The 27,388-nt window shown below is 45.9% G+C and overlaps 1 protein-coding gene across 7 annotated transcripts; it reads left to right on the plus strand.

The window, feature by feature from the left end:
* On the plus strand, positions 1 to 27,357 carry LOC129041028 (vacuolar fusion protein CCZ1 homolog B). 7 transcript variants are annotated; one of them, XM_054496122.2, is made up of 16 exons: positions 1 to 225; positions 1,559 to 1,656; positions 1,749 to 1,842; positions 2,127 to 2,204; positions 2,923 to 2,970; positions 3,912 to 3,995; positions 6,365 to 6,540; positions 11,318 to 11,399; positions 13,205 to 13,266; positions 14,166 to 14,277; positions 20,131 to 20,164; positions 21,105 to 21,222; positions 24,650 to 24,808; positions 25,208 to 25,335; positions 25,960 to 26,190; positions 27,016 to 27,357. In XM_054496122.2, coding segments are annotated over exons 1-16 (1,626 nt in total). In that variant the 5' UTR covers positions 1 to 105; the 3' UTR covers positions 27,018 to 27,357. The 7 variants fall into 7 exon arrangements, 5 of the variants coding, with proteins under 5 accessions (XP_054352097.1, XP_054352100.1, XP_054352099.1 ...); XR_008503772.2 differs by lacking the exon at positions 25,960 to 26,190 and having other exon boundaries at positions 25,161 to 25,335; positions 27,016 to 27,036; XR_010127025.1 differs by lacking the exon at positions 27,016 to 27,357 and having other exon boundaries at positions 25,161 to 25,335; positions 25,960 to 26,068.
* The last annotated feature ends 31 nt before the right edge of the window (positions 27,358 to 27,388 follow it).

Consider the following 27,388-nt stretch of genomic DNA (forward strand, 5'->3'; position numbering starts at 1 on the left):
AGCGCTTCCGGGGCGGTGGCGACGGAGGGAAGTGCGGTGTTCTAGCCGGTGGCTGCTGTCTCTGGGCGGGCCGTGGGAGGCTCCCGAGGTGGGGGCCGGGCCGGGATGGCTGCAGCGGCGGCCGGGGCCGGGAGCGGGCCCTGGGCGGCCCAGGAGAAGCAGTTCCCGCCGGCGCTGCTGAGTTTCTTCATTTACAACCCGGGCTTCGGGCCTCGCGAAGGAGAGGTATGCGGAGGGGGCGGCGCGCGGGCGGGCGGCGCCGGTGTTCCCCGGGAAGGTGGCCCTGTGGTTCTGCCCACCTCGAGGGGCACTGACCTAGCCTGCATTGTGCTAGGTGCGATTCTGGGCCGGGGCCGCGGCGGGGACCTGACAGCAGGCAGGGACCGCTTCAGGTCCTGGGTCGATGGAATAAAGCCCCGTCGGGTCTATATCACTCCACATCCCAGGTTCAGGCTCTTTGCGCTTTGCTTTGCGTCAGTTCTGGGAAATTAAAATTGAACTTGCCTTTGTTAAGTGGGTAGTCCCCAACTAGAAGCGTGGAAGCAGAGTGGCAGACGCTAGCCTTCAAATGATACAAGCCTGCAGGACCCTGTACAAGTTTTCGCCCAAATGAGGAAATAAATAAATTCCGGGAGGGAGGTATGTGTGTGTGTTTTCTGAGGTGGGGACGGCGACTTTCTCAAAGGATGTCCGGAGCTGTGTTTTGTTACCAGCAAGTCAGAGTTCTTTTAAAGACTGTCCAGGCCGGGCGCCGTGACTCACGCCTGTAATCCCAGCGCCTTAGGAGGCCGAGTTGAGAGGATTACTTGAGGCCAGGGGTTCCAGACCAGCCCGGGCAAGATAGCAAGACCCCCAACTCTACAAGAAAAAAAAAAAATCGAAAAATGAGCCAGGCGTGGTGGCACGCACCTGTAGTTCCAGCTACTCAGGAGGCTGAGGCCAGAGGATCGCTTGAGCCCCAGTGATTGAGGCTGCAGGTGAGCTGTAATTGCGCCACTGCACTACAGCCTGGGCGACAGAGACCCCCTCTCCAGAAAAAGAAAAAAAAAAAAAAAAAACTTGTCAGTTCAAATGCCTGGGAACTGGCTGGATTTAATTTTCAGGGAGCTATGTGTCTGCAGATGTGCACACCTTTATTTCTTACAAGCATTGGTGTATTACAAATTACCACTAGGAAAGAAACCTGGAGACTTGAGTTTTCATAACAATTACCTGGTGCTACTTCAGATGTGACTTCTTGACTATCGAAATTGCCTTTCTGGCTGGTGGACAGTATTTGCACAGTGATGAGATAATTCCTGTTCTTTTCATTATTTTAAATAATAGAGACGTCTCACGGTGTTGCCCATGCTGGTCTTGAACTCCTGAGCTCAAGTGATCCTCCCGCCTCAGCCTCTGAAAATGCTAGGATTACAATTCCTGTTTTTCTAAAACCGGTTTTTGTTTTGTTTTGTTATTAGCATGTGTGACACAAGAGGTCGACATTGAACTTAGCATTTTCAATAGCTAAGATGAAATGTTTGTATTCATGTTGTGCTTCTGTTTCCTCATGTTTCAGGAGGAAAATAAGATTTTATTTTATCATCCAAATGAGGTAGAAAAGAATGAAAAGATTAGAAATGTCGGATTGTGTGAAGCTATTGTACAGTTTACAAGGTAATACCTCTAAGTGTGCCTTTTAGCGTTCAGTGAATTCTTAAAACTTCTGCTGGAGAATTGTCTCAAACATATTTTTTTAACCTTTGTAGGACCTTTAGCCCATCAAAACCTGCAAAATCTTTACATACACAGAAGAACAGACAGTTCTTCAATGAACCAGAAGGAAATTTCTGGATGGTCATGGTATTTACATAGTGTATCTTTCTGAAATTGTATGGTGAAGTTATGGGTGATCTTTACTATTCAGAATTTAGGAAAGTTCTCTGGCTGTTGCATCCAAGTAAAATTAAAATAAAATTGGTTGCAATTTTAAAATCAAGTTCTTCCTATTTGCTTTATTCATTCTTGGGGCTGTTTTAAGAAGTTGTGTTTCTGGTGCTGTAGCGTGTTCAAAGTTTTTAAATTAAGGCAAAATAAACATGGTCTAATGAATTCATTGTATAATTTGAGTTTATCAAACTTTGTAGGTTGTTCGGAATCCTATAATTGAAAAACAGAGTAAAGATGGAAAACCAGTTATTGAATATCAAGAGGAGGAGTTGTTGGTAATGTGTCATTGTTTGTTCGTTTGTTGTTTTTTTTTAATGTATTGCTGAGTATGTTGAATGCCTTACTTGGTCGGATTTAAACTAGGTGGCTCTTGCGGAAGTTTCTCGGGGTATATAGCAAAGGTTTATGTTTATCATTTACACTAGCACAATCTTTTAAAAATGTATATGCACCCTATCTCACTAATACCTTCTACTCTTCATCTGTATTGAAAGCCCTCCTAAAGTAAGGCTTACTGATTCACAAATTAGAATTTAAACACTTCTGGCTGGGAACAGTGGCTCACACCTGTAATCCTAGTACTTTGGGAGGTCGAGGCAGGCAGATTACTTGAGGTCAGGGGTTCGAGACCAGCCTGGCCAATGTGGCAGAACCCTATCTCTACTAAAACTACAAAAACTGGCCAGGGATGGTGGTGCACACCTGTCATCCTGGCTTCTCAGGAGGCTGAGGCAGGAGAATCGCTTGAACCGGGGACGCAAAAGTTGCAGTGAGCCAAGATTGTACCACTGTGCTCCAGCCTGGACAACAGAGCGAGACTCCATCTCAAAAAAAAAAAGAATGTAAACACTTTTTTTCAGCACACAACTATTGTGGGACCAAGTTTATAAACATTATACTGTTTGGCCAAGAGTCAGTGTACCTTTGCCATCTATCCAATAGACATTGTTTTTCCCTTGAATTGAGATGTGTGCTGTGTTTTCGTGTTTGCAGGACAAGGTTTATAGTTCAGTGCTGCAGCAGTGCTACAGCATGTACAAGGTAAGCACGGCATTCTTTTAGAACTGAGAGTCCAACCAGTTACCCCTATTTATAGGCTCCACGGTTGTTTAAAGAGAAATCTGTAAATGACTACAAAGTGACTCTGTATTTGTCTTAGAAAATAGTGAGGCTTTTGAAACAGGTAGTGAGGTTTATGCCTACATTTATTCAGTAAGTATTGAACTCCCTTCTCTTTTCTCAGCCTTATAGTAGGAATGTGTCCCCATTGATGAAAAAGTGTGTCTCTGTCCTCAAGGAATGTACAGAATGCAGATAATTTTATGATTTAAAAATTATAGTGAGGCAGGGCACAGTGGATCACACCTGTAATTTCAGCATTCTGGGAGGCTAAGGCGGGAGGATTGCTTGAGCCTAGGAGTTCAGGACCAGTCTGGGCAATATAGCAAGACCGCATCTCTACAAAAAATTTTTATAAAAGTTAGCCAGGTATCATGGTGCATGCCTGCAGTCCTGCTACCTGGGAGGCTGAGGTGGGAGGATCGCTTGAGCCCGGGAGGTCAAGGCTGCAGTGAACTGTCATTGCACCACTGCACTCCAGCCTGGGTGGCAGAGCGAGATTCCATCTCAAAAAAAAGGATTAAAATGTTGGTGATTCCATTTATTAACAGAACACTGAAAAATAAAAAAAACCGAAATGTGGGTGATATTATGTATGTAAATGGAAACTTCAGGGTAAGTTGAAATTTTTGAAAGATGCCTAGAGCAATTAGGTGGTTTCATAAATGAGACAGCATCACTTAACAGTATTTTTTGTAACTTACATTTTTAACTCAAGTTTTCTCATGTAAATATTCTCTATTGGAAAGAACTGGGAGATTTAATGAGCTGAATTAATAATCTAAAGAAAAGAAGAACTTGTTATACTGAAAAAGTGAGCATAGGAAACTGATTTTTTTTTCTGCAATCTTTTACCTCACTAGCTTTTTAATGGTACATTTCTGAAAGCCATGGAGGACGGAGGCGTCAAGCTTCTGAAAGAAAGATTAGAGAAATTCTTCCATCGGGTAAGTATTTTGAATTTCATTGATAACTTTAGTAAGCATTCAGCAGGTTTTTAGAGAAATATAGACAGACAAGTTTGTTTCTCATATACAAAAAACCCAGAACTTGAAAGTGGCAAAGAGCCTGAGACAGACCGTCGCAAAACTGGAGCAGCGAGGAAACGCATGAGGCGTGCGCTCTGGAACCCTCCCTCCAACTGTGGTGTAAGGCAGAGCTTCCTGCGTTCACCTGGGGCTCTTAAAGAGTCCTGGAGACATCGTTTGGCCTCCCTGTGTTTTACCTGCATCTGTCCTTCTGGGCTTACTCAGCAGCCGTCTTTTGTGTGATAGATTAGTTGATAAGGAAAACTTAATTATTGGAGTTGCACATTCTCAGGGATTGGTTCTGTTCACTAAACGGGCGTAAACTGTCTTGATGTAGGTAAGAGTTATTGGCCTTGACAGACTTTGACAGATTAGCAATTAGGGAGATTTGTTCCAAGTGCTGTCCTCTTTCATTGTAATTGAATTTTGCATGTTTCACCCTACCTTGTCAAGCTCAGTTTTCAGTTTATCTTTTTTTTAAAAGGAAACAAAAAAAGAGACAGGGTCTTGTCTTGGCTGTTTTGCCCAGGTTGGTCTCAAGCAATCTTCCCTCCTCGGCCTCCCAAAGTGCTGGGGTTAAGGGCATGAGCCAACTCGCCCAGCCCAATTTATCTTGAAGCAACAATTCTCGATTCATTTTCTTCTGAAAATACCTTCTGTATCTATTTTTGAATTCGACTGTCTAAAACAGCTTTCATAGCTATTTTTGAATTTTTTTGTTTCTCTGAATTACTTTTCTTTGTTGTTTTGTCATTTTAATGACCACAATTATCTACTCACATATTATCTCCTGGTTTCTGTTCTTGTCCTCATTTCTCTCTTACCCTTCAACATATGGATAGAACTGTTGTCCTGAGTACATGACATTTAGACATTATTTTACTATAAGATGGCACTCTCGGCTGGGTGCAGTGGCTTATGCCTGTAATCCCAGCACTTTGGGAGGCCGAGGCAGGCAGATGATGAGGTCATGAGTTCGAGACCAGCCTGGCCAACATGGTGAAACCTCGTCTCTACTAAAAACACCAAAAAACTAGCTGGGCGTGGTGGCGCATGCCTGTAATCCCAGCTATTCTGGAGGCTGAGGCAGGAGAATCGCTTGAACCCAGGAGGCAGAGGTTGCAGTGAGCCAAGATCGCACTGCTATACTCCAGCCTGGGTGACAGACCAAGACTGCATCTCGGGGCGGGGGAGGAAGATGGCACTCTCTGTAGTATTTATTAATGGATAGATCCCTCATTATGTTAATCTAATTTGAAGAGCACTAAAGCAGGAAATTAAATACTTTTTTTTTTTTTTTTTTTTTTTTTGAGACAGAGTCTTACTCTTGTCACCCAGGCTAGAGTGCAGTGGTGTGATCGTGGCTCACTGCAACCTTTGTCTCCCAAGTTCAAGTGATTCTTCTGTCTCAGCCTCCTGAGTAGTTGGGATTACAGGCTACCACGCCCGGCTAATGTTGTAATTTTATTAGAGACGGGGTTTTGCCATGTTGCCCAGGCTGGTCTCAAACTCCTGACCTCAAGTGGTGTGCCTGCCTTGGCCTCCCAAAGGGCTGGGATTACAGGCGCGAGCTGCCACGCCTGGCCAGGAATTAAATACTTGAAAGTGCTAGCTGGGCACAGTGGCTCATGCCTGTATTCCCAGCGCTTTGGGACACCTAGACACGAGAATCACGGAGGCCAGAAGTTCAAGACCAGCCTAGGCAACATAGCAAGACCCTGTCTATACCAAAAAAAAAAAAAAATTTTTTTTTGGCCAGGCGCAGTGGCTCACACCTGTAATCCCAGCACTTTGGGAGGCCGAGGCAGGCAGATCACGAGTCAGGAGATTGAGACCATCCTGGCTAACATGGTGAAACCCCATCTCTACTAAAAATACAAAAAAAATAGCTGGGCATGGTGGCACGCACCTGTAGTCCCAGCTACTCAGGAGGCTGAGGCAGGAGAATGGTGTGAACCTGGAAGGCGGAGCTTGCAGTGAGCCGAGATCGCACCACTGCACTCCAGCCTGGATGACAGAGCAAGACTCTGTCACAAAAAAAAAAAATTTTAAGCAGTAAAACACAATACTGAATAAACATTAAGTAGATATGTTTGAACTTTGTATCTTGGAATTGGTACTGAGTTGACACTCAGTTACCGATGTCTTCACCACGGCCTTGTTGCGCTGTTTGCTAGTATGTAATTGTACCATAAATGTGAGTCTGACATAAGATTATTTTCAGTTTTCAAGGAGCATTATATTCAGTGTACTATTAGTAAGTTTTATGCCTTTTTTTTTTTCCGCAGTATTTGCAAACGCTACATTTGCAGTCATGTGACCTACTTGACATTTTTGGTGGAATCAGCTTCTTCCCATTGGATAAAATGACTTATTTGAAAATCCAGTCCTTTATTAATAGAATGGAGGAAAGCCTGAATATAGTCAAATACACTGCTTTTCTCTATAACGATCAGCTCATCTGGTAGGTACACCCCGAGGCATGGTATTAAAAGAAGAAATTAAGATAATAAAAACAGCAGTGACTGGATTGATGACAGGTTGTCAAACAGGAACTTGCAGTGGGGAGGATGGGTGTAGGAAGCATCGTCATAGATATTGTCAAAATAAAGCAGTGATTATTTAAAGCAGAACTAGGGTGATTTGGGTTAAAATTTCCAAGCAGAGGAGTTTAAAACTGGTTGCATGAAAGATGAAAGGCTGGGCGCGGTGGCTCACACCTGTAATCTTAGCACTTTGGGAGGTCGAGGTGGGCAAATCACGAGGTCAGGAGTTTGAGACCAGCCTGGCCAACATAGTGAAACCCTGTCTTCACTAAAAATACAAAAATTAGCTGGGCGTGGTGGCGCATGCCTGTAATCCCAGCTACTCAGAAGGCTGAGGCAGGAGAATCACTTGAACCCGGGAGGCGGAAGTTGCAGTGAGCCGAGATCGCACCACTGCATCCCAGCCTGGCAACAGACAGAGACTTGTCTCCAAAAAAAAAGAGAAAATCTTCCTATCAAGTAAGGTTTAGGAATCCTGTTTTTATTTTGGAGTTTTTTCTGAAATGATAAATGTGAAAAGCAGAATTTTTATACTTTTTTTTTTTTTTCTTATAGAGATGGGGTTTACTGTGTTGCCCAGGCTGGTGTCAAACTCCTGGCCTCAAGCAATCCACCCGCCTCGGCCTCCCAAAGTGCTGGGATCACAGGCATGAGCCACTGCACCTACTTTCTTTTAAAGAAACTAGATTTCTTTTTTTTTTTTTTTAATCCAAGAAATCCAAAGTGTTATATAAACCAGGAAATTACCTGCTATCGTGAAACTAGGTTTGTGTCCTGCAGTAGGAACAACGCGGGCACAAGACTGCCCAGCATACATGATCCCTGAGAGCTGGGTGGCAACCGAGGTTGTGCACTTTTGGCCTAGAGTAGGTGGACAGAAGCCGTCCAGGCATAGCAGGGAGTGGCCAGCCCTCTTGGAGCTGTTCCGGGACCCTCAAGTTTTATGTTCCCATTGACTAGAGCCCACTTTCTTTTTTTTTTTTTTTTTTTTTGAGACGGAGTCTCACTGTTGCCAGGCTGGAGTACAATGGCGCGATCTTGGCTCACTGCAACTTCCCCCTCCTGGGTTCAAGCGATTCTCCTGCCTCAGCCTCCCAAGTAGCTGGGATTACAGGCATATGCCATCATGCCTGGCTAATTTTTGTATTTTCAGTACAGACAGGGTTTTACCATGTTGGCCAGGCTGGTCTTAAACTCCTGACCTCAGGTGATTCGCCTGGGTTGGCCTCCCAAACTGCTAAGATTACAGGTATGAGCCACCGCACCTGGCGTAGCCCAGTTTCTGAATTAGGGGTGTGGCCATATGGTACTACTATAAGGTAAGTTCAGCTAATAGAAAAGGCAAAACTAGTTCCCCTAAAATTTACCTTCCCTGCCAAAATCTTGTAGCTCCATTTTAAGAAGAGAAACAAGTTACTATAAAGAAATTTGAATCCAGTTAATAAACAACTCGGTGGGTTTCCACATGAATTTTATCTTCTAGGAAGACAACACAAATTTCAGGTGAAACCCATCTACTTTTCTTTTTGTTTTTGAGATGGAGTCGCTTTCTGTTGCCCAGGCTGGAGTGCAGTGGCATGATCTTGGCTTGCTGCAACCCCTGCCTCCTGGGTTCAAGCAATTCTCCTGCCTCAGCCTCCTGAGTAGCTGGGATTACAAGTGCGTACCACAACACCCAGCTAATTTTTTTGTAGAGACGGGGTTTTACCGTGTTGGCCAGGCTGGTCTCGAACTCCTGACCTCAAAGGATCTGCCCACCTCGGCCTCCCAGTGCTGGGTTACAGGTGTGAGCCACTGTGCCCGGCCTCCACCTACTTTCTCATTTGACAAATAGTTTATCAGGCAAGCTTACACTGTACTGACTCAGCTGTAGTTGCTTTCTGTGATACGCACACAATGTTACTAAAGTGAAATACTGCCGCGAAATGTAGGAGATGGGAGGATAGTTGTGCTTCTGTAGCATCAGGTCTACAGAGGGAGTGGCTCCTCCACAGATGAAAATGACAGGAAGTGCTTGCAAGTTACACGCATCCACGGTGATAGGGAGATGTAGTGTGACAAGCCAGAATCCAGCAGCAGTGGCCCATGGCCCTGTTTCCACCAGAAAGAGAAGGGTGTCTGAGATTCTGATCTCTGGGACGGAACACAAGCCCTGCCATGGGTGTAAACTGCTGAGAGTGAGGAAGAGTGAAGGCTTAGAGCAGAGGGTCTTCCAGGAGCTCATTCTGGGAGACCCTGGAGCCAGAGTGACCAGCAGGGTTGGCCCTTTGAAGCCTGGAGTCACAGGACAATCTGGCAGCCAGCTCTGGGGATCCTGTTGGCATCATCCTCTTGGAATAGCATCAGACGGGTGGAGCAGGGCACAGCTCTGGTGGCTGCACAAAACTGTTCTGTTGTCACCTCCAGTGTGCTCGTGGGGAAAGGTCAGTCCCAGGAAGTAGCAACAAAAAGAACCTTCAAGAAAAACAGCGTCTTAACTCCAGGCGCCAACGCTTACACCTGTCATCCCAGCACTTTGGGAGGCTGAGGCAGGAGGATCACTTGAGACCAGGAGTTCAAGACCAGCCCGGGCAAGCATAGTGAGACTGTATCACTACAAAAAATGCAAAAAAAAAAAATTAGCTGGGCATTGTGGTGTGCACTTAACAGTCCCAACTACAGAGACTACAGAGGTTGAGGCCGGAGAATCACTTGAGCCTGGAAGTTTGAGGTTGCAGTGAGCTATGATAGCACCACTGTATTCCAGCCTGGGTGACAGAGCAAGACCCTAAGAAAAAGAAAAACAGCACGTTTTGATGGAATTGCTTATTCCAAAGCTGTTAAATACCAAGAAAGACTTTTAAGCCAGGCATAGTGCACATACCTATAGTCCCAGCTACTGGGGAGGAGGAGGCAGAAGGATCGCTCGAGCCAGGAGTTACTTGGAGACCAACCTGGACAATATAATGAGGCTCTGTGTCTACCAAAAAGGGGGAAAAAAAATTTGTCACAAGCAGAGTATATATTACCCGTATGTATTTACTTAGTATATTGCTTTGATTTTTTTTTTTTTGAGACAGAGTCTCATTTGCTCGGTCGCCCAGGCTAGAGTGCAGTGGCGTGATCTCAGCCTCACTTCAACCTCCGCCTCCCAGGTTCAAGCGATTCTCATGCCTCAGTCTCCCAAGTAGCTGGGATTAGAGGTGCGTGCTATCAGGCCTAGCAAATTTTTATATTTTTTAGTAGAGACGGTGTTTTGCCATGTTGGCCAGGCTGGTGTTGAACCCCTGACCTCAGGTGATCTGCTCACCTTGGCTTCCCAAAGTGCTGGGATTACAGGTGTGAGCTGCCGTGCCCGACCACCTTCACGGCATTTCAGTGATCTTGAATAGAAAACCCCCAGATCCAGCCTCATTGTCTGTCTCCTTTTAAAAAACCGATTCCAGAGTCTGATGCCTGCTAGTTTCTCTGTGCTTTTTCCACGTGCTGCTCCTTCCTGCCTCATTTCAGATCAGATGGTTTGCCTGAAAGCTTGTTTTTCTCCTCCTCCTCTTTCTACACTAAAGATCCGGAGAATTAAAATCCGTGTACATTTCTGAGACCTAGGATCACCTTCCCTGTCTACAGCACACCCATATTTTCCCAGGGGACTAGGGGAGAGAATGCAGCATTACCATATAACCCAGGAAGCTAAGAGACGTCTGCTCCTAAAATGAAACAGTGTGGCTTTGGAGGTTTCCTGCATAATCCTACATGGAATTCAACCAGACAGTCTAGTCCCTTGTGACTTTTTTTAATCTCAAATGGCATGTAAAATACAGGACTATGTAGGAGTAGCCTTTTGCAGGTCAGGATAAAGTTCCAGTGCCTGGACTCAAGTTTAACTCTTTACCTTCCTTAACTTCGCGGTCAGGTGGTGAGCCTCTTGATATAATGTTAAAGAAAAAAGCACCAGTAGTCCCAGCTACTCAGGAGGCTGAGGTGGGAGGTTCGCTTGAGCCTGGGAATCGGTGGCTGCAGCAAGCTGTGGTCACACCACTGTAATCCAGCCTGGGCGACAGACGAGACTCATCTCTTGAAAAATGAAAAAAGATGAGGCCAGGCACAGTGGCTCACATAGGTAATCCCAGCACTTTAGGAGGCTGAGGCAGGAGCACTGCTTGAGTCCAGGAGTTCAAAACCAGCCTGGCAATGTAGCAAGACCCCCATCTCTACATAAAATAGACAAAAATTAGCTGATGGTGGCACACGCCTATAGTCCCAGCTAGTCTGGAGGCTGAGATGGGAGGACCGCTTGAGCCCTGGAGGCCAAGGCTGCAGTGAGCCATGATCGCACCACTGCACCCGGCCCGGGTGACAGAGCAAGACCTTGTCTCAAAAAAGAAAAAAAAAAAAAAATTTTTTTTTTAAATAAAAAATGAGCTTTATCCAGGGCTTCAAATTCTTTGGAAAAGTTTGACAAAGTATACCATGTAAATTCAGATTTACCTCAATGCTAAGAATTATGTTTAGGAAAAAGGAAACTCATTTTGGTCTCAGGTAGAAAAATAGATTGCTTTGAGTTTTAAGTAGCTTTAGACTTTAAAAAGTTAGAATTTATTCTGTGTTACTAAAAATGACTTGAAAAAAAATTTTTGTTTAATGAGCTTTATCACAGTAGTGGAAAGACAGAAGACAATTCCAAGCATTTAACCCAGTGCTTTTCTGTTGTTGCAGGAGTGGATTAGAACAAGATGACATGAGAATTTTATACAAATACCTTACCACCTCCCTTTTTCCAAGGCACATCGAACCTGAGGTATGATGGGTGCCATAGCTGCGCACAATTACATCCAGGGGCACAGACAGGGCAGGTGGAGTGAGATGGTGGTGCGTGGGGGCGTTTCTGATCGTTTCTGATGTATGTTTTGTCTTAGTGTGATATTTATGTCACTGTATATCAATTAGCACAGAAAACCACATGCAGCTCTCCTCCAGTATGTGACATTCAGATGTGATACAAAAAGCATCATTTTGTGTGTCTGTGTGTTGGTTTTTTTGTGCGTGTTTTTGTTTGTTTGGTTTTTGAGACAGAGTCTCGAACTTTCACCCAGGATGGAGAGGTTCAAGCGATTCTCCTTGTCTCGGCCTCCCAAATACCTGTGATTACAGGCGCCCGCCACCACGCCCAGCTAATTTTTTTGTATTTTTAGTAGAGACAGGTTTCACTATGTTGGCCAGGCTGGTCTCGAACTCCTGACCTTGTGATCTGCCCACCTTGGCCTCCCAAAGTGCTGGGATTGCAGGCGTGAGCCACCACCCCCAGTCCAGAAAGCACGTTTTTAAGAGGAATGAGTCATTGAGTAGAGGAAAATTGGATTTTATTTTACTTTTAATTTATATATTTATTTTATTTATTTATTTATTTATTTATTTATTGGGACAGAGTTTTGTTCTTTTTGCCCAGGCTGGAGTGCAATGGTGCAATCTCAGCTCACTGCAACTTCCGCTTCCTGGATTCAAACAATTCTCCGGCCTCAGGCTCCCGAGTAGCTGAGATTATAGGCACCTGCCACCATGCCCGGCTAATTGTTGTATTTTTAGTAGAGACGGAGTTTCACCATGTTGGCCAGGCTGGTCTCGAACTCCTGACCTCAGGTGATTGACCCGCATCAGCCTCCCAAAGTGCTGGGATTACAGGCGTGAGCTACCGCTCCTGGCCAAAAAATTGGATTTTAGATCGGGTTCTAGGAACCTTTAAAATGCCAGTGATCTTTAAAACAATCGACCTGTGTAGTCTTTTCCTCTGTCAACAGGAGGCCTAATTTTCAGTAGATGCTGTAGTGCTTACCTGGCTTTCCACTCTAGTCCTTAATTTCCCGGTTTCCTGCAGAGAACTTTTAAATGATATCACTGTGTTCTCCCCAAAGTGTTTTCAGAGCTTAACACACAAAAATCATTTTGGCTCAGTTGAACTCACTCTCTTCACTTGTTCGTTCCCTCCCTCTTGTCTTCCCTCTCTCCAATTCCCTCTTGTCTTCCCTCTCTCCAATTCCCTCTTGTCTTCCCTCTCTCCAATTCCCTCTTGTCTTCCCTCCAATTTTTTTTTAAGAGACGAGGTCTCACTGTGTTGACTCGGACGGTCTCAAACTCCTGGGCTGAAGCGGTCCTGCCACCTCAGCCTCCCAAGTAGCTGAGACTACAGGTGTGTGCCACCACACCTGGCTAATTTTTTGTAGAGATGGGATCTTGCCATATTGCCCAGGCTGGTCTCAAACTCCTGGGCTCAAGTAATCTGCCTGCCTTGGCCTCCCAAAGTGCTGGGATTATAGGCGTGAGCCACCTCACCTGGCCAAAAATTTAAAAACTAGCCAGGTGTGGTCACACATGCCTCTATCGGGAGGCTGAGGTGGGAGGATTGCTTGAGCCTAGGAGTTCAAGGCTATAGTGAGCCATGATCATGCTGCACGCATTCCAGCCTGGGCAACAGAACAAGATCCTGTCTCTAAAAGAAAAAGACAAATGGCCTGGAACCAATTAATAGATAATGAATGCTGTTTTTCAAAGCTTGGAAAATAAATAAAAAGTCTGATAAGTCATTGTCAACATTAAATGTATTTGCAGTTAGCAGGAAGGGATTCTCCAATAAGAGCAGAAATGCCAGGAAATCTTCAACACTATGGAAGGTAGGACTTCTGTTCTTTGATTTATGATACTGGATTTTCTTTCTTTTTTGACTCAGAGTCTGGCTCTGTTACCCAGGCTGGAGAGCAGTGGCAAGATCTCCGCTCACTGCAACCTCTGCCTCCCGGGCTCAAGTGATTGTCATGCCTCAGCCTACCGAGTAGCTGGAACTACAGGCACGAGCCACTATGCCTGGCTAATTCATTTTCTATTTTTAGTAGAAACAGGGTTTCATCATGTTGGCCAGGCTGGTCTTGAACTCCTGACTTCAAGTGATCCACCTGCCTTGGCCTCCCAAAGTGCTGGGATTACAGGTGTGATCCACCATGCCTGGCCTATTATCTTTTCGGTAAAGAAAATATGGACATTGAAATATCTGGTACCATCTGATTGACAGGAATCAACAAAGGAAAGTTTATTGTTTCCAATGAGTGAAAACTTACTTTAGCATACCTTTTTTTTTTTTTTTGAGATGGAGTGTCTCTCTGTCGCTGAGGCTGGAGTGTGGACTACAGTGGCACGATCTCAGCTCACTGCAGCCTCCATCTCCTGGATTCAAGCAATTCCCCTGCCTCAGCCTCTCGAGTAGCTGGGATTGCAGGTGCCCACCACCACGACCAGCTAATTTTTATAGTTTTAGTAGAGACAAGTTTTTGCCATGTTGACCAGGCTGCTCTTGAACTCCTGACTTCAGGTGATCCACCCAGCTCAGCCTCCCAAAGTGCTGGGATTACAGGCGTGAGCCACCATGCCCAGCCGGCATATTCTGATATGGTGTTTGCCAAATAGCAGCTGGCATCAAAAGCAGCTGGTGTGTATTAAGTAGGAGTGTGTTCTGTTTCTAGATTCCTGATTCTAATTCACCTCGTTGAATCAAGTCGTGTCTGTTCTTGCTTTTAAGATTTCTTACCGGACCCTTGAACCTTAATGATCCAGATGCAAAATGCAGATTCCCCAAAATTTTTGTAAATACCGATGATACTTATGAAGAGCTCCATTTAATTGTTTATAAGGTAACAACTTTTTTCTTTCCAGCGTTAATGATTAATACTGAAGTGGATCTTTCTTGCATGTGTACACGAGTGCATGTGCAAACCTCTTAAATGTTTCTTGGAAAAGATGTTGGAAGTTCTGATTATGGTAAAACTCAAAATGGGTGTTCTTCCAGCATAATAAGTTTATTTTCAGCTCCTTTTAAACAGTTTTGTTATTAGTGAAAGAGGAACTGTTTAAGATTGTGATTTATAAACGTGTGAAGTCTCACGTGCTCTCAAACCAAAGGCTGTCAGAGGTTGGTGCTGCCTGTTCTCGAAATGGCTCTGGATGGGGGCCGTAGCCATGTGTCTGTGCATATGCTGCTTTTGCTCTGATTTTAAAGCTGTGGGCTTGCTAATTCCATAAGGATCGTATTTTGTTTCTGTCAGGACATCGTCTTGTAAGGATATGTACTCAGGTTGTGTTTCTAATTAAAGGCAGTTTTTGATTCAAGAAAGAAGATGGAGCATGCGCATGTGTTTCTCTTCTTTCCTGCCTGAGGCTGTGGAGAAGTTTTCATTTATAAAGGCTCAGAAATGATGCTGTGGGGGAACAGGAAGGAGCGGGATGTGTCAGGATGAGGGAGTCCTGTCCCACTCTGGAAGGTAGACGGGACTTGTAAGCCATGCCTGATAGAAGGCGGTGCCGGAGCAGGCCTGGAATACGAGTGGCAACCCTGTGCTAAGGCGGGGACCCACAGCCCTGTAGAAGCCCAGAGAAGCTCCTGACTTGGAGGAGGTCACCTGAGGAGTCAGAGTGGGGCCTGGGCCTGGAAAGGTGGGGAAGGGAAGTGAAGTGTGGCAGAGAGGCCAGTCAGCCTCCCCTTCCCCCATCCTTGCACAGACAGGCCCACGGCTGAGCATCCATCCCTGGGTGACAATTAATGGTCTGTTTAAAGAAAGGAAACAGTCTGAAGAGACCCAGAGTGGCTAACGTGGATGTCTGCCCCTGAGAATGAGGCCCTGCTCATTCTGGCATTTCTGTCTCCCAGACAGAACTGAGACCTTCATCCTACACTCAGAGTGAAGCCTCCATCTCTGGTCAGCCTTCTGCTTCCCTCATTGTTAAATATGGCTGCAAAAACAAAACTAGAGGTCTCAAAAGAAACATGATTCTGAGGACAGACAAGAACTTTAAAAAATTAGTATCCACTCATTAGAAGAGTTGTATCTATTAATATAAAATTGAAATGGGCCAGGTGCAGTCCCAGCACTTTGGGAGGCCAAGGTGGGAGGATCACTTGAGGCCAGGAGTTGGAGGCCAGCCTGGGCAACATAGTAAGACCCTGTGTCGGCAGGAAAATGTTTAAAAATTACCCAGGCATGGTAGTGCTCGTGTGTAGTCCCGGCTACTCAGGAGACTGAGGCAGGAGAACCACTTGAGCCCAGGAGTTGGAGGCTGCAGTGAGCTATGATCACACCACTGCATTCTATCTTGGGTGACAGAGTGAAACCCTCTCAAAAATAATGAAACACATATCAACAGGTTCATATCCAGGACCAGACATGATGTGACAGTGGAAGAGAGACTTTCAAAGTTCTGAGAGAAAGTGAATTTGAGCATAGAGTTCTTTGCCACGCCAAGCTGTCAACCACAGATAAGACAAAGACATTAGCCGGGGCATGGTGGCTCACGCCTATAATCTCAACACTTTGGGAGGCCAAGGTGGGCGGATCACCTGAGGTCTGGAGTTCGAGACCAGCCTGGCCGACATGGGGAAACCCTGTCTCTACTAAAAATACAAAAAATCAGCCAGGCGAGGTGGCGCACGCCTGTAATCCCAGCTACTCCAGAGGCTGAGTCAGGAGATCACTTGTACCCGTGAGGCGTAGGTTGCAGTGAGCCGAGCTTACGCCACTGTGCTCCAGTCTGGGCAACAGAGCAAGACTCTGTCTCAAAAAAAAAAAAAAACCACATTAAACATGAAAAGCCTCAAAAAGTTTACCCTCATGTACCCTTCCTGAGGGTGTTACACAGGGTCATCTGTCAGCAGAATAAGTGAGCACACCAAGAAGGAACACTTGGGAATCCAGAACAGTAGTTCTCACGCATGAGACGGTACAAGGAAATCTTGGGGTGATCAGGCTCTTCAGGTCTGCTGGCGACACTCCACCTCCAGCACCTCCGTGACAGCAGGAGGAGGGAGGGCTCTAGGGTTCAAGCCACCAAGATAAAAAGATATTTCATTCATCACATGGTGTGCTTGAGAGTCAGTTAAAGTTGGGCTGTGACAGGCTGGCAGGGAAGGGGAGATTGCAGGAAGAGCATACAGAAAGATATGGTCTGAAAAAGCAAACCAAAATGTTGGAGGTGTAATTCAGAGCAGGAATTGGAGTAGGAAGAATGTCCATTTGTGTATTGAGTGAAAGTTTGAGACCCCATCTCAAGAAAGAAATCATTTTCCTTTGAATGACCCAGGTAATGACTGAAATCTCCATAACCCTGGAGTGTAATGTGCTGTCGGTGCATTTGTATTTTTAGACTCAGTCTACAGACATATTTTGGGGTGTGATAATGGGATTGTGGCTATGTTAAAGGGTCCTTACCTTTTTCTTAATGACTTTGAGATACAATGCACGTACCATACAACTCACCCTCGTACACTTAAAATGTAAAGTTCAGTGATTTCTAGTTGCAAAGTTCATGAGTCTCCAAGACCATCCTCACTTCTGACACCCACTGCGAGTTTGGGAGTACCCGTGACCACCTTTAGGGTAAGAGTTCGCTAGAAGCACTACAGGACTCAGAAAAGGCTTTCTACAGCAGTACCCCCGAGCCAAAGGCCATGTGTTCAAAAACCCCCGGGAGGTGCCTGAAACCGGGGACAGTACCAAACCCTTCACTTACTGTGTTTTTTCCTGTACATACATGCCTGTGATAATGTTTATAAATTCAGTACAGTAAGAGATTAATAAGTCTGGGTGCAGTGACTCACACCTGTAATCCCAGCACTTTGGGAGGCCGAGGCAGGCAGATCACTTGAGGCCAGGAACTTGAGACCAGCCTGGCCAGTGTGGTGAAGCCCTGCCTCTACTACAAATACAAAAACGAGCCAGGCATGGTGGCATGCACGTGTAATCCAAGTTACTCAGGAGGCTGAGTCAGGAGAATCTCTTGAACCTGGGAGGCAGAGGTTGCAGTGAGCCAAGATGGTGCCACTGCACTCCAGCCTGGACAAGAGTGAGACCCCATCTCAAAAAAAGTAATAGTAATCATAAGTGGATGATAACAATCTACTGCAATAAAAGTAATGTGAATGCGGTTTGCTTCCCTCTTACCTCAATATTTTATTATACTGTCCCTCACATAACAAACCATGGGAAGCAAAACCAGGGATAAGGAAGAATGGCTGCACTCATAGCTGCGGTTTACTACAGTGGAAGAATACAGGTTAAAATCAGCCCGGGGAAGAGGCACGTGGGGCAGGGCCAGGAGCCACCAATGGAAGGACCAGGAGTCCTTCTATTTGCTTTAGGTTGGTTTGGGTTGGTTTGGTTTTTTGGGTTTTTGTTTTTGTTTTGTTTTGTTTTTTGTTATTTGTTTTTTGAGATGGAGTCCCACTCTGTGTGAGCTTCTGGCTGTCCTCTCCCGTTGGGGTCATGCGTGTTTCCCCATCGAGGATGCGTGGCCGTCTCTATGGAGTGTTGCCATCCAGGGAAGCTCACCTGAGCCTCGAGATCCAGAGATTTGGTGGGGATCGGCCACAGAGACACAGCTGGCCCCACGTGGCCGGCCTTAGTCTCCAGCCCTCCAGAGGTGGAGCGGGTACTGTAAGGGCTTGGGCTGTAAGGGATATTGGCCTGTAGTTTTGTTTTCTTATGATATCTTTGGGCAATGCTGGCTTGATGGAATGTGTTGGGAAATGTTCCCTCCAATTTTTTTTGGAAGACAGTGAAGAATCAGTGTTAATTCCTCTTTACATGTTTCATAGAATTCACAGTCAAGCTCTCTGCACCTGGGCTTTTCTTTGTGGGAAGTCTTACAGTTAAGCATTTATGCCTAGTGTTCCATTATTGGAACACTAAGCTTGTGGGAGTTATTTATATCCTGCTGAAGGTCATCGCCAAGGTCTCATTTTTCACAAAAAAGATTTACAACCTCCAGCATAAATGGGTTAATCTCTATACTTGTTACAGGTTTATTTTGATTTTGTTTCCTCTTGAGTCAGCTTTGGTAGTTTGTGTCTTTCTAGGAATTTGTCAGCTTCAATTTATTTGATTTGTCGGCACGCGGTTTTTCATGGTATTGTAGGTAAAGCCAGATACTCCTTCGTTTTTCCTGTAAAGTCAGTAGTGATGTCTCCTCTTTCATTCCTGGTTTTAGTAATTTGAGTCTTCTCTCTCTGTTTCTTGTTCTACAGTCTAGCTAAAGGTTCTTCATACTTCTGGAATCTTCACAAGAAAAAGGAAAAGTTTTTCAATGTTGGTCTTTTCAGAGAACCAACTTTGGTTTCATTTATTTCCTCTATGATTTTTCTCTGTTGAGTTTGTTTCTGCTCTCGTGTTTTATTATTTTCTTCCATCTGCTTTAGGTTTGTTTGGTTTTTTTTTTCTTGTTGAGACAGAGTCCTGCTCTGTCACCCAGGCTGGAGTGCAGTGGCACAGTCTCGGCTCACTGCAACCTCTGCCTCCCAGGTTCACACGATTCTCTTGCCTCAGCCTCCTGAGTAGCTGGGATTAGAGGCGCACACCACCACGCCAGGCTAATTTTTTTGTACTTTTAGTAGAGATGGGGTTTTGCCATGTTAGCCAGGCTGGTCTCAAACTCCTGACCTCAGGTGATCTGCCCACCTCGGCCTCCCAAAGTGCTGGGCTTACAGGTGTGAGCCACCACACCCGGCCCCACTTGCTTTAGGTTTAGTTGACTTCTGTTGTCCAGGATCTTAAGACAAAAGGTCAGGTCACTGATTTGAGATCTTTCTTCTCTTGAGACGGGATCTTGCTCTCGGAAGTGGGAAGAGGTACTGGGGCAGGTGGAAACGTGAATTAAGGAGCAGAGGCCTGTGGCTGGTGGAAGGCGGCCAGCGGAGGAAATAGAATGGCTATAAACCATAGAGGAGAGGGGAATGCAGACGAGGGGTCACACCTGTCATGACGTGAGCAGGAAGCCAGTACGATGCCCAGAGAGGATACGTTAAAGAGTTAGGATAACGCTGTTGTCTAATGACAGGGTAAAGTGGTTGCCAGGGAGGAGAGGCAGAGAAGGAAGTCTGTGGCTTTCATCATCAGGCTTGGTGTTCTGCTCAGCCTTTTTTAACCGTACATTGCTTTGATAAATTTTAAACATTTTTGGTTATCTGTGGTCCTGGTTGTTGTAGGTTGCTGTGTCTAATGTCATAACTGTAATTATTTGCTATAATAAAGTGAGACAGGATGATATCCATTTGCTCTTTGTAAACTTGTGTCAGTGGAAATCATCACAGAATAATGGACAGTTTCTGCCAATTCTCTATTCTCTCTGGACTATATACAGAGAGACTAGAACAGTGAACCCCTAAGTCCCCATCACACAAGTGAATAAGATTCGGTCTTTGTTGCTTCTCCATGTTGTGTTGTTGGGTTTGCAAGAGCATCTTAAGTCATCACATCAGTCCCTGTGCCTCTCTGATGAGGACATCCGTGATAACCTCCCCACTAGTGCTGTCACACCTGACAAGGTGAACAGCACTCCCCTCTCATGGAATGGGCAGTCTGTGTTCAGATGGCTCTAGCTGACCAAAAAGCATCTTTTTACAGTTGACTTGTCCCCATCGACGTTGAACAGATTGTTATTATATGCAAGTCTCCTTTTTTCTACCATTTCATAACCTCTGGTTTGTTCTGTCTTCCCAGGCCATGAGTGCGGCTGTGTGCTTTATGATCGACGGTGGGTACGCGCCTTTGTCTGATTTCAGCCTGACTAAGCTTTTTGTACTTTGCTGCGTCCTATTCTTAAGGATAAATATGTTTTGGGGGTTTCGGTTGGTTGGGGTTTTTTTGTTGGAGACAGGGTTTCACTCTTGGAGTGCAGTGGCACGATCATAGCTCACTGTAGCCTCGACCTCCTGGGTTCAAGTGATCTTCCCACCTTGGCCTCCTAAGTCGCTGGGACTGCCAGCACACACTGCCAGACCCAGCTAATGTTTTTGTTGTTGTTGTTTGTCTAGACAGGGTCTCACTATGTTGCCCGGGCTAGTGTCAAACTCCTGGGCTCAAGCGATCCCCCCATCTGAGCCTCCCAAAGTGCTGGGATTTCGGGCGTGAGCCCCCACACCCAGCCCATTAAGTGATAAATGTGTTGTCATAAGCAATATAGAGGCCCTGTTCCCCATCTGGGACCCCCCGTCTCCTTCAGTAGCCATTGCTCATATTTTTTAAGTCCTAGTTTTCCCGCTCATCAGCAGTAGAGTGTGGGCATCTTTCTGTGCCCCGCCAACTGTGAGCTGGAGACAGCAGTGGTACCTCTCTCGGGGGGTTCTGAGGATTGAATGAGGTCATGTCCGTGAAGCACCTGGCCCATGAGTGCTACGTAATGTTTGTTAAATAAACATACGACCTTCTGAGGTCTTTCTGGGGTAGGCAACCGTTTACCACCCCACGGGGTGTGCCTCAGTCAACTTTTCACAGTGAGATAGGTCTTTGCCTTTTTTTCATCTGAAATGTAACCGGTTTTGTATCTTCTGTTTCTCTTCTATTTGAGGAGCAGAAGGGGGCCTGAGCATTCATTGTTTGCTTTCCCAGACCAGTGAAGTTTTCGTTTGAATACTGTTGTTCAGCGTCGCACAGTAAAATGAATCTTACTGGTATTTTTTGTCATGACTTGCCAGCCTCTATCCACCCAACGCTGGATTTTTGCCGAAGACTGGACAGCATCGTTGGGCCCCAGCTCACAGTGCTGGCCTCTGACATCTGTGAGCAGTTTAACATCAACAAGAGGATGTCTGGGTTTGTACTTTGCTTTCTGTTCACTTTCAGGCATTGAACGGCTTTTGAAATACATAGTTTTTACTTACAAATATGGGTGGTATTAACACTCCTGTGTTCTCGTGGACTGTAGAGGATGGTGCTACATGCTATTCAGGCCTCGGTCTGAAAGGGTCCTGGGGAAGTCAACCTGAGTGTTTCTGCCCCACGATGGCAGCTGGGGCTGGGTCTTCTGTTAAATACCTTCCCTCAGCTCCCCCCTGAATGGAACGTCCCATTTCACTAGCCCAGATTGTTACGTTCACATGGACAGTAGTCATCGGCGTGGTCTTGGTGTGCACAGACTGAAAGCATTTTGCCTCTCGTTGTGTGAAAATGTGTAGGGGAAACTGGCTGGGATGTGGGGCACTGGGCCTGGGTACTCAGTCTGGCGGCCTGAAGCGTCTACACTGAGTGGGAGAGGCGGGATTCACTCCTCTGGCTCTCTAGACACTGAAATGTCCTTGAGTTCTTTCTCCCTGGCTTTTTTTTTTTTTTTTTTTTTTTGAGACAAAGTCTCACTCTGTTGCCCAGGCTGGAGTGTGCAGTGGCCTGATCTTGGCTCACTGCAGCCTCCGCCTCCCAGGCTCAAGCTATTCTCATGCCTCATCCTCTTGAGTAGCTGGGATTACAGGCGTGCACCACCATGCCCGGCTACTTTTTGTATTTTTAGTAGAGACGGGGTTTCACCATGTTGGCCAGGTTGGTCTTGAACTCCTGACCTCAAGTGATCCACCTGCCTCAGCCTCCCAAAGTGCTGCAATTACAGGTGTGAGCCACCACACCCGGCCATGCCTATCTTTTCTCAATATAAAATAGTTGTTATAAAGTGAAAGTGAGGAGATGGAAAGCACTTTGCAAAGTTGAAGTCCTGCTTTTAAATGGGCTCTCTACACATTTGAGAAGTTACTAAAATGCTGTGAATTTCTACATGCGCTCATGGTCTTAATGTTCATACGTTGTTTTTTGTTTTGTTTTGTTTTGTTTTTAAGACGGAGTCTCACTCAGTCGCCCAGGCTGGAGTGTGCAATGGTCTGATCTCAGCTCACTGCAACCTCTGCCTCCCAGGTTCAAGTGATTCTCCTGCCTCAGCCTCCTGAGTAGCTGGGTGCCATCATGCCTGGCTAACTTTTGTATTTTTGTAGAGACTGGGTTTTACCATGTTGGTCAGGCTGGTCTCGAACTCCTGACCTCGTGATCCGCCCGCCTCGGCCTCCCAAAGTGCTGGGATTACAGGCATGAGCCACCACGCCCGGCCCATATGTTATTTCTGCATGGTCTTGTATAATTGTGGGCCTCTAAGAGTGCAGAAGCGAGCAAAGGTGAAAGCACCTCTAGGTTTTGTACAACAGTGTGTGGATTACTGCTGTCAACAGCTTACATCTTTGTTGGTTTTTCGTTTTTATTTTTTGAGACAGAGTTTCGCTCTTTGACCCAGGCTGGAGTGCAGTGGCATGATCTCAGCTCACTGCAACCTCCAGCCCCTGAGTTCGAGCAATTCTCCTGCCTCAGCCTCCCGAGTAGCTGGGACTACAGGCGCGTGCCACCACACCCGGCTAATTTTTGTATTTTTAGTAGAGACGGGGTTTGTGCCATGTTGGCCAGGCTGGTCTTGAACTCCTGACCTCAGGTGATCCACCCACCTCGGCCTTCCAAAGTGCTGGGATTACAGGCATGAGCCACCATGCCCAGCCAACAGCTTACTTCTTGACAGTGCTGCTGAATCATTGAATCCTTTGGCCGTGAAAATACCAGGTTTTCCTTTGTGAAGGAGGCAAAAGTGAGTTAAATCGGTTTGGAATCACGCAGGTTATCAACTAACAGATGGAAAGTGACAAAGTATAGGGACCACAGAGAACATGTCACCTGTTTTATGGGTTTGTTTTTGGAGACAGGGTCTCCTGCTGTCGCCCAGGCTGGAGTGCAGTGGTGCAATCATGGCTTACTGCAGCCTTGACCTCCCAGGCTGTAAGTGATCCTCCTACCTCAGCCTCCCCAGGAGTTGGGAGCTAGCACCACAGGTGCGTGCCACCACGCCTGGCTAATTTTTGTATTTTTGGTAGAGGTGGGGTTTTGCCATTTGCCTAGGCTGATCTCGAACTCCTGAGCTCAAGTGATCTGCCTGCCTCAGCCTCCCAAAGTGCTGGGATTATAGGCATGAGCCACTGCTCCTGGCCCCACAGAGTGTTTTGAGGATAGAAGCTTACACCCGATTTAAGTTCCTTGTCTACCCAGACAACGAAATTTACAACTCTTTCCAAACAGTTTTCTTGTCATTATACCTTCCTTAGCCTTAGGGACCTATGAAAACAAATTCTGGTTTTATAAGAAGTTTCTTTACATGTTCCTGGAAACTAAATCCTCCATGTTCTTTCTTTGCCTGGATGTAGAGTATTTCAGTAGTACCCCAGTTGTCCGGAGGTCGGATTTCTGGTACCCCCAGCCCTCCAGAACATGGCTGCTAACCCCGAAGTAAGCAGAGGCGGCTTCTGCGCCCAGGGGCGGGGCTGTGCTCAGGCTCCATCCCAGGCCCCAGGGTGGACACTGAGGGTGCAGTGAGGGGAGGGGAGGGGAGGGGCCCCGGGAGCGGTGAGGCCCAGCTTTTCCCACTAGGTCCCCGAGGAGGTCACAGACTCTGACCTGGGAGGCAGTGTCGTAGCATTGCCTAGTCAGTTTAAGAAATAAAAAGGTATATCCCATTTAAAATGTTCATTAGACTGCAGTGGAAAAAGCAACTATGTTTTACAGTGATTTCCACTGGGGATGATGTGAGGAAAAGCTTCGTTACATATTGTCGTAGGCTTCGGTCATGAGGCACGTTAATTTCCTCGGGACACTCACTCCTTGCACTGCGGAAGGAACGAGATGTTACTCTCCTCAAGCAGGGGTCAGCAGACTTTTACGGTAAAGGACCAAATAATAAGTATTTCAGATGTCACGGGCTGTATGTAGATACGTGTTACAACTACTCAACTATCATTTTGGTGGGAAAGCAGACAGACAACACATGAACATGTGGTAATGGCGATGTTCCCGTGAAACTGTTTAGAAAAAGAGGGCCAGGGCCAGGCACGGGGGCTCACGCCTATAATCCCGGCACTTTGGGAGGCCAAGGCGGGCGGATCACAAGGTTAGGAGATCGTGACCATCCTGGCCAACATGGTGAAACCCCGTCTCTACTAAAAATACAAAAATTAGCTGGGCGTGGTGGCAGGTGCCTGTAATCCCAGCTACTCAGGAGGCTGAGGCAGGAGAATCGCTTGAACCAGGGAGGCAGAGATTGCAGTGAGCCGAGATCGTGTCACTGCACTCCAGTCTGGGTGACAGTAAGACTCCATCTCAAATGTTAAAAAAAGAATCTAGTTGTATCCAGCCAGAGTGTTACCGTCTTTGTGACATGTTTTCACAGGTCTGAGAAAGAACCCCAGTTTAAGTTTATCTACTTCAACCACATGAATCTCGCCGAGAAGAGCACAGTTCACATGAGGAAAACGCCCAGTGTGTCGCTCACTTCCGTGCACCCAGATTTAATGAAGATTCTCGGTGACATCAACAGTGACTTTACCAGGTGATACCAGCCACTTCTCCAATCAGGCGTCCCCTTTCTAAGAAGAGAAAAGATACAAAGTCCCTTCAAAGCCAAATGACCCAGAGCCCTTTCCACGGGGTTCAAGTGTGAACCACCTTCATGGGCGCCACTTCCAAACAGACCCGGGAGCCCTGAAGTCACTGCTTCCCTCGCGCGGGACTCCCTGAGCCTTTCAAATGCCACCTGCGCCTGTTCCATCTCCTGTTCTTGGTTTGGAATGCTTCTTTTCACAGTCTAGCCATGAGTAATGAGCGATTGCATTTTAGCCTTTTAAATGCCACCTGCGCCTGTTCCATCTCCTGTTCTTGGTTTGGAATGCTGCTTTTCACAGTCCAGCCATGAGTAATGAGCGATTGCATTTTGACACTCGTCTTGCAGAGTGGATGAAGATGAGGAGATTATCGTGAAGGCCATGAGTGACTACTGGGTTGTTGGAAAGAAGTCTGATCGGCGGGAGCTCTATGTTATCTTGAATCAAAAAAACGCAAACCTCATTGAAGTAAATGGTAAGTAGGATTTGGTATTTCAGGAGAATTTGAAAAGTTGTCTTTTCACTGCATTAAGAAACATGGTTAAAAAATAGATAAATAGAACAAATCATGACTGAGATTCTAAGCAGGTGCCTCTGCTCAACGTTTGATCCATTTTCTGTTCCTTGGAAAACTATGACAAGACCTTCCTGTCGCACAGGAAACTTTGGCAATTGCCAAAAGAAAATTATTTTCTACAACGCTTAAAAAAAAAAAAAAAAAAAAAGGTGACTTAAGAAATGTCCCCTTTTTTTTTGGAGACAGGGTCTCAGTTTGTCACACAGGCTGGAGTGCAGTGGTAATAATCATAGCTCACCACAGCCCCCAACTCCTAGGCACAAGCAGTCCTCCCACCTCAGCCTCTCAAGTAGCTGAGGCCACAGGCATGTGTCACCAAGGCATGTGTTGCCATACCCAGCTAATTTCTTTTTTTTTTTTTTTTGAGACAGAGTCTCGCTTTGTTGCACAGGCTGGGCTCAAACTCCAGGCCTCAAGTGATCCTCTGGCCTCCCAAAGAGCTGGGATTACAGGCGTGAGCCACCTCGCCCAGCCCAAAATGTCCTTTTTTAATATCCTGTGATAAAAACATATCTTTTGTAGGGAGAAGCTGCCAGGTTCACGTAGCCGTTACAGCTATCCCTCTGTGCGCCAGCAGAATAAGGCAGACATTTTCTCCTGCCTTCCTGCCAGAGTGGCCAGCCTTGCCCACTGCACGGGGTGACCCGGCAGCTGCTCTGCTGACAGCTCGGCTGCCCTGGAGAGAGGGGACCCACCTCGGCAGAGCTGCCCCCTTGGGAGATGCCCCACGTGTATACTGTGTGGAAATTCAGTGTAAGCATCTTTTTTTTTCCCTTGTATCTTCTCGGGCATACTAAGTTTTTCTCTTTATTATTAATACTTATATTAGTAATTGTATGTATTAGAAACATCAGTTAATGCAAGCCTGATCTAAATTGTGAATGTGGTAAGATCAAAATCCTGACAGCTCTGCGGAGCACTTGGTCTGCAGCTCAAGGATGCTATGAGTTTCTTTGTTGTTCCATTAGTTGTCCCAGGATGACAACCTTGTGCTTGGTGTGTGTCACCAGCCTTGTGCTTCTAACTCCCTCCCCTGGGTGTCCCGGGCACTTTGCTGCCCGGGGCCTGAGAAACTGCAGTGTTGATATGCTGAAAACTACTGAGGCCTGGTAGGTTTTGTAGGTGGTTTTTTCCCCCTCTTCTACTTGTTACCATTGCTTGGCTGGGCACAGTGGTTCATGCCTGTAATCCCAGCACTTTGGGAGACCAAGGTGGGCAGATCACCTGAGGTTAGGAGTTTGAGACCAGCCTGGCCAACATGGCGAAACCCTGTCTCTACCAAAAAATACAAACATTAGCCGGGCGTGGTGGTGCGCACCTGTAGTCCCAGCTACTTGGGAGGCGGAGGCTGCAGGGAGCCAAGATCACACCACTACACTCCAGCCTGGGTGACAGAGCAAGACTGTGTCTCAAAAAAAAAAAAAAAAAAAAAAAAATTGCCTTGTCTTCTGGGATTTAAGGTCAAAATCAATGCAAATATCTCTTCCTAATTTTACCCAAGAAGAATTTAATTATATATCATGTAACCTTTTAAGTGAGTACCTCTTCCTTCCTCACTGTTGTCTGTCCTTTTTGCAGAAGAGGTCAAGAAACTTTGTGCAACGCAGTTCAACAACATCTTCTTCTTGGATTGACTGATGATGGCTCACCGAGAGCGTATTTAAAAACACTCGGCAAACATTTGGTCCTATGCAAGTTAGTGGTCATATGACGGACTGCATTCAGGACAAGGGTAAAGCACTACTTGCTTTGAAGAATCACATTTCTACTCGGTCTGCTGATCTCCTGAGGTTTTTAGATTTTCAATATTTATGTGGAATTAATTAAAGGTAGATGGCTATATCGCTATCATTCCATTCTTTTGACATGTGAATATTTTACTGGAAAATAAGACTAATAAATTGTTAAAAGGTTTTAAAATTCTGGTTTTGTGTTGAGTCTCTCTCCTGCT

Source organism: Pongo pygmaeus, chromosome 6, assembly GCF_028885625.2.
Source record: "Pongo pygmaeus isolate AG05252 chromosome 6, NHGRI_mPonPyg2-v2.0_pri, whole genome shotgun sequence".
Classification (NCBI taxonomy): Eukaryota; Metazoa; Chordata; class Mammalia; order Primates; family Hominidae; genus Pongo; species Pongo pygmaeus.

Excerpts from the sequence above, each read along its gene's own strand:
- LOC129041028 (XM_054496122.2), top strand. The coding sequence starts at position 106 with ATGGCTGCAGCGGCGGCCGGGGCCGGGAGCGGGCCCTGGGCGGCCCAG. Across the intron at positions 14,278-20,130 it reads TCCATTTAATTGTTTATAAG|GCCATGAGTGCGGCTGTGTG; the intron begins GTAACAACTTTT and ends CTGTCTTCCCAG. Across the intron at positions 20,165-21,104 it reads TGTGTGCTTTATGATCGACG|CCTCTATCCACCCAACGCTG; the intron begins GTGGGTACGCGC and ends ATGACTTGCCAG.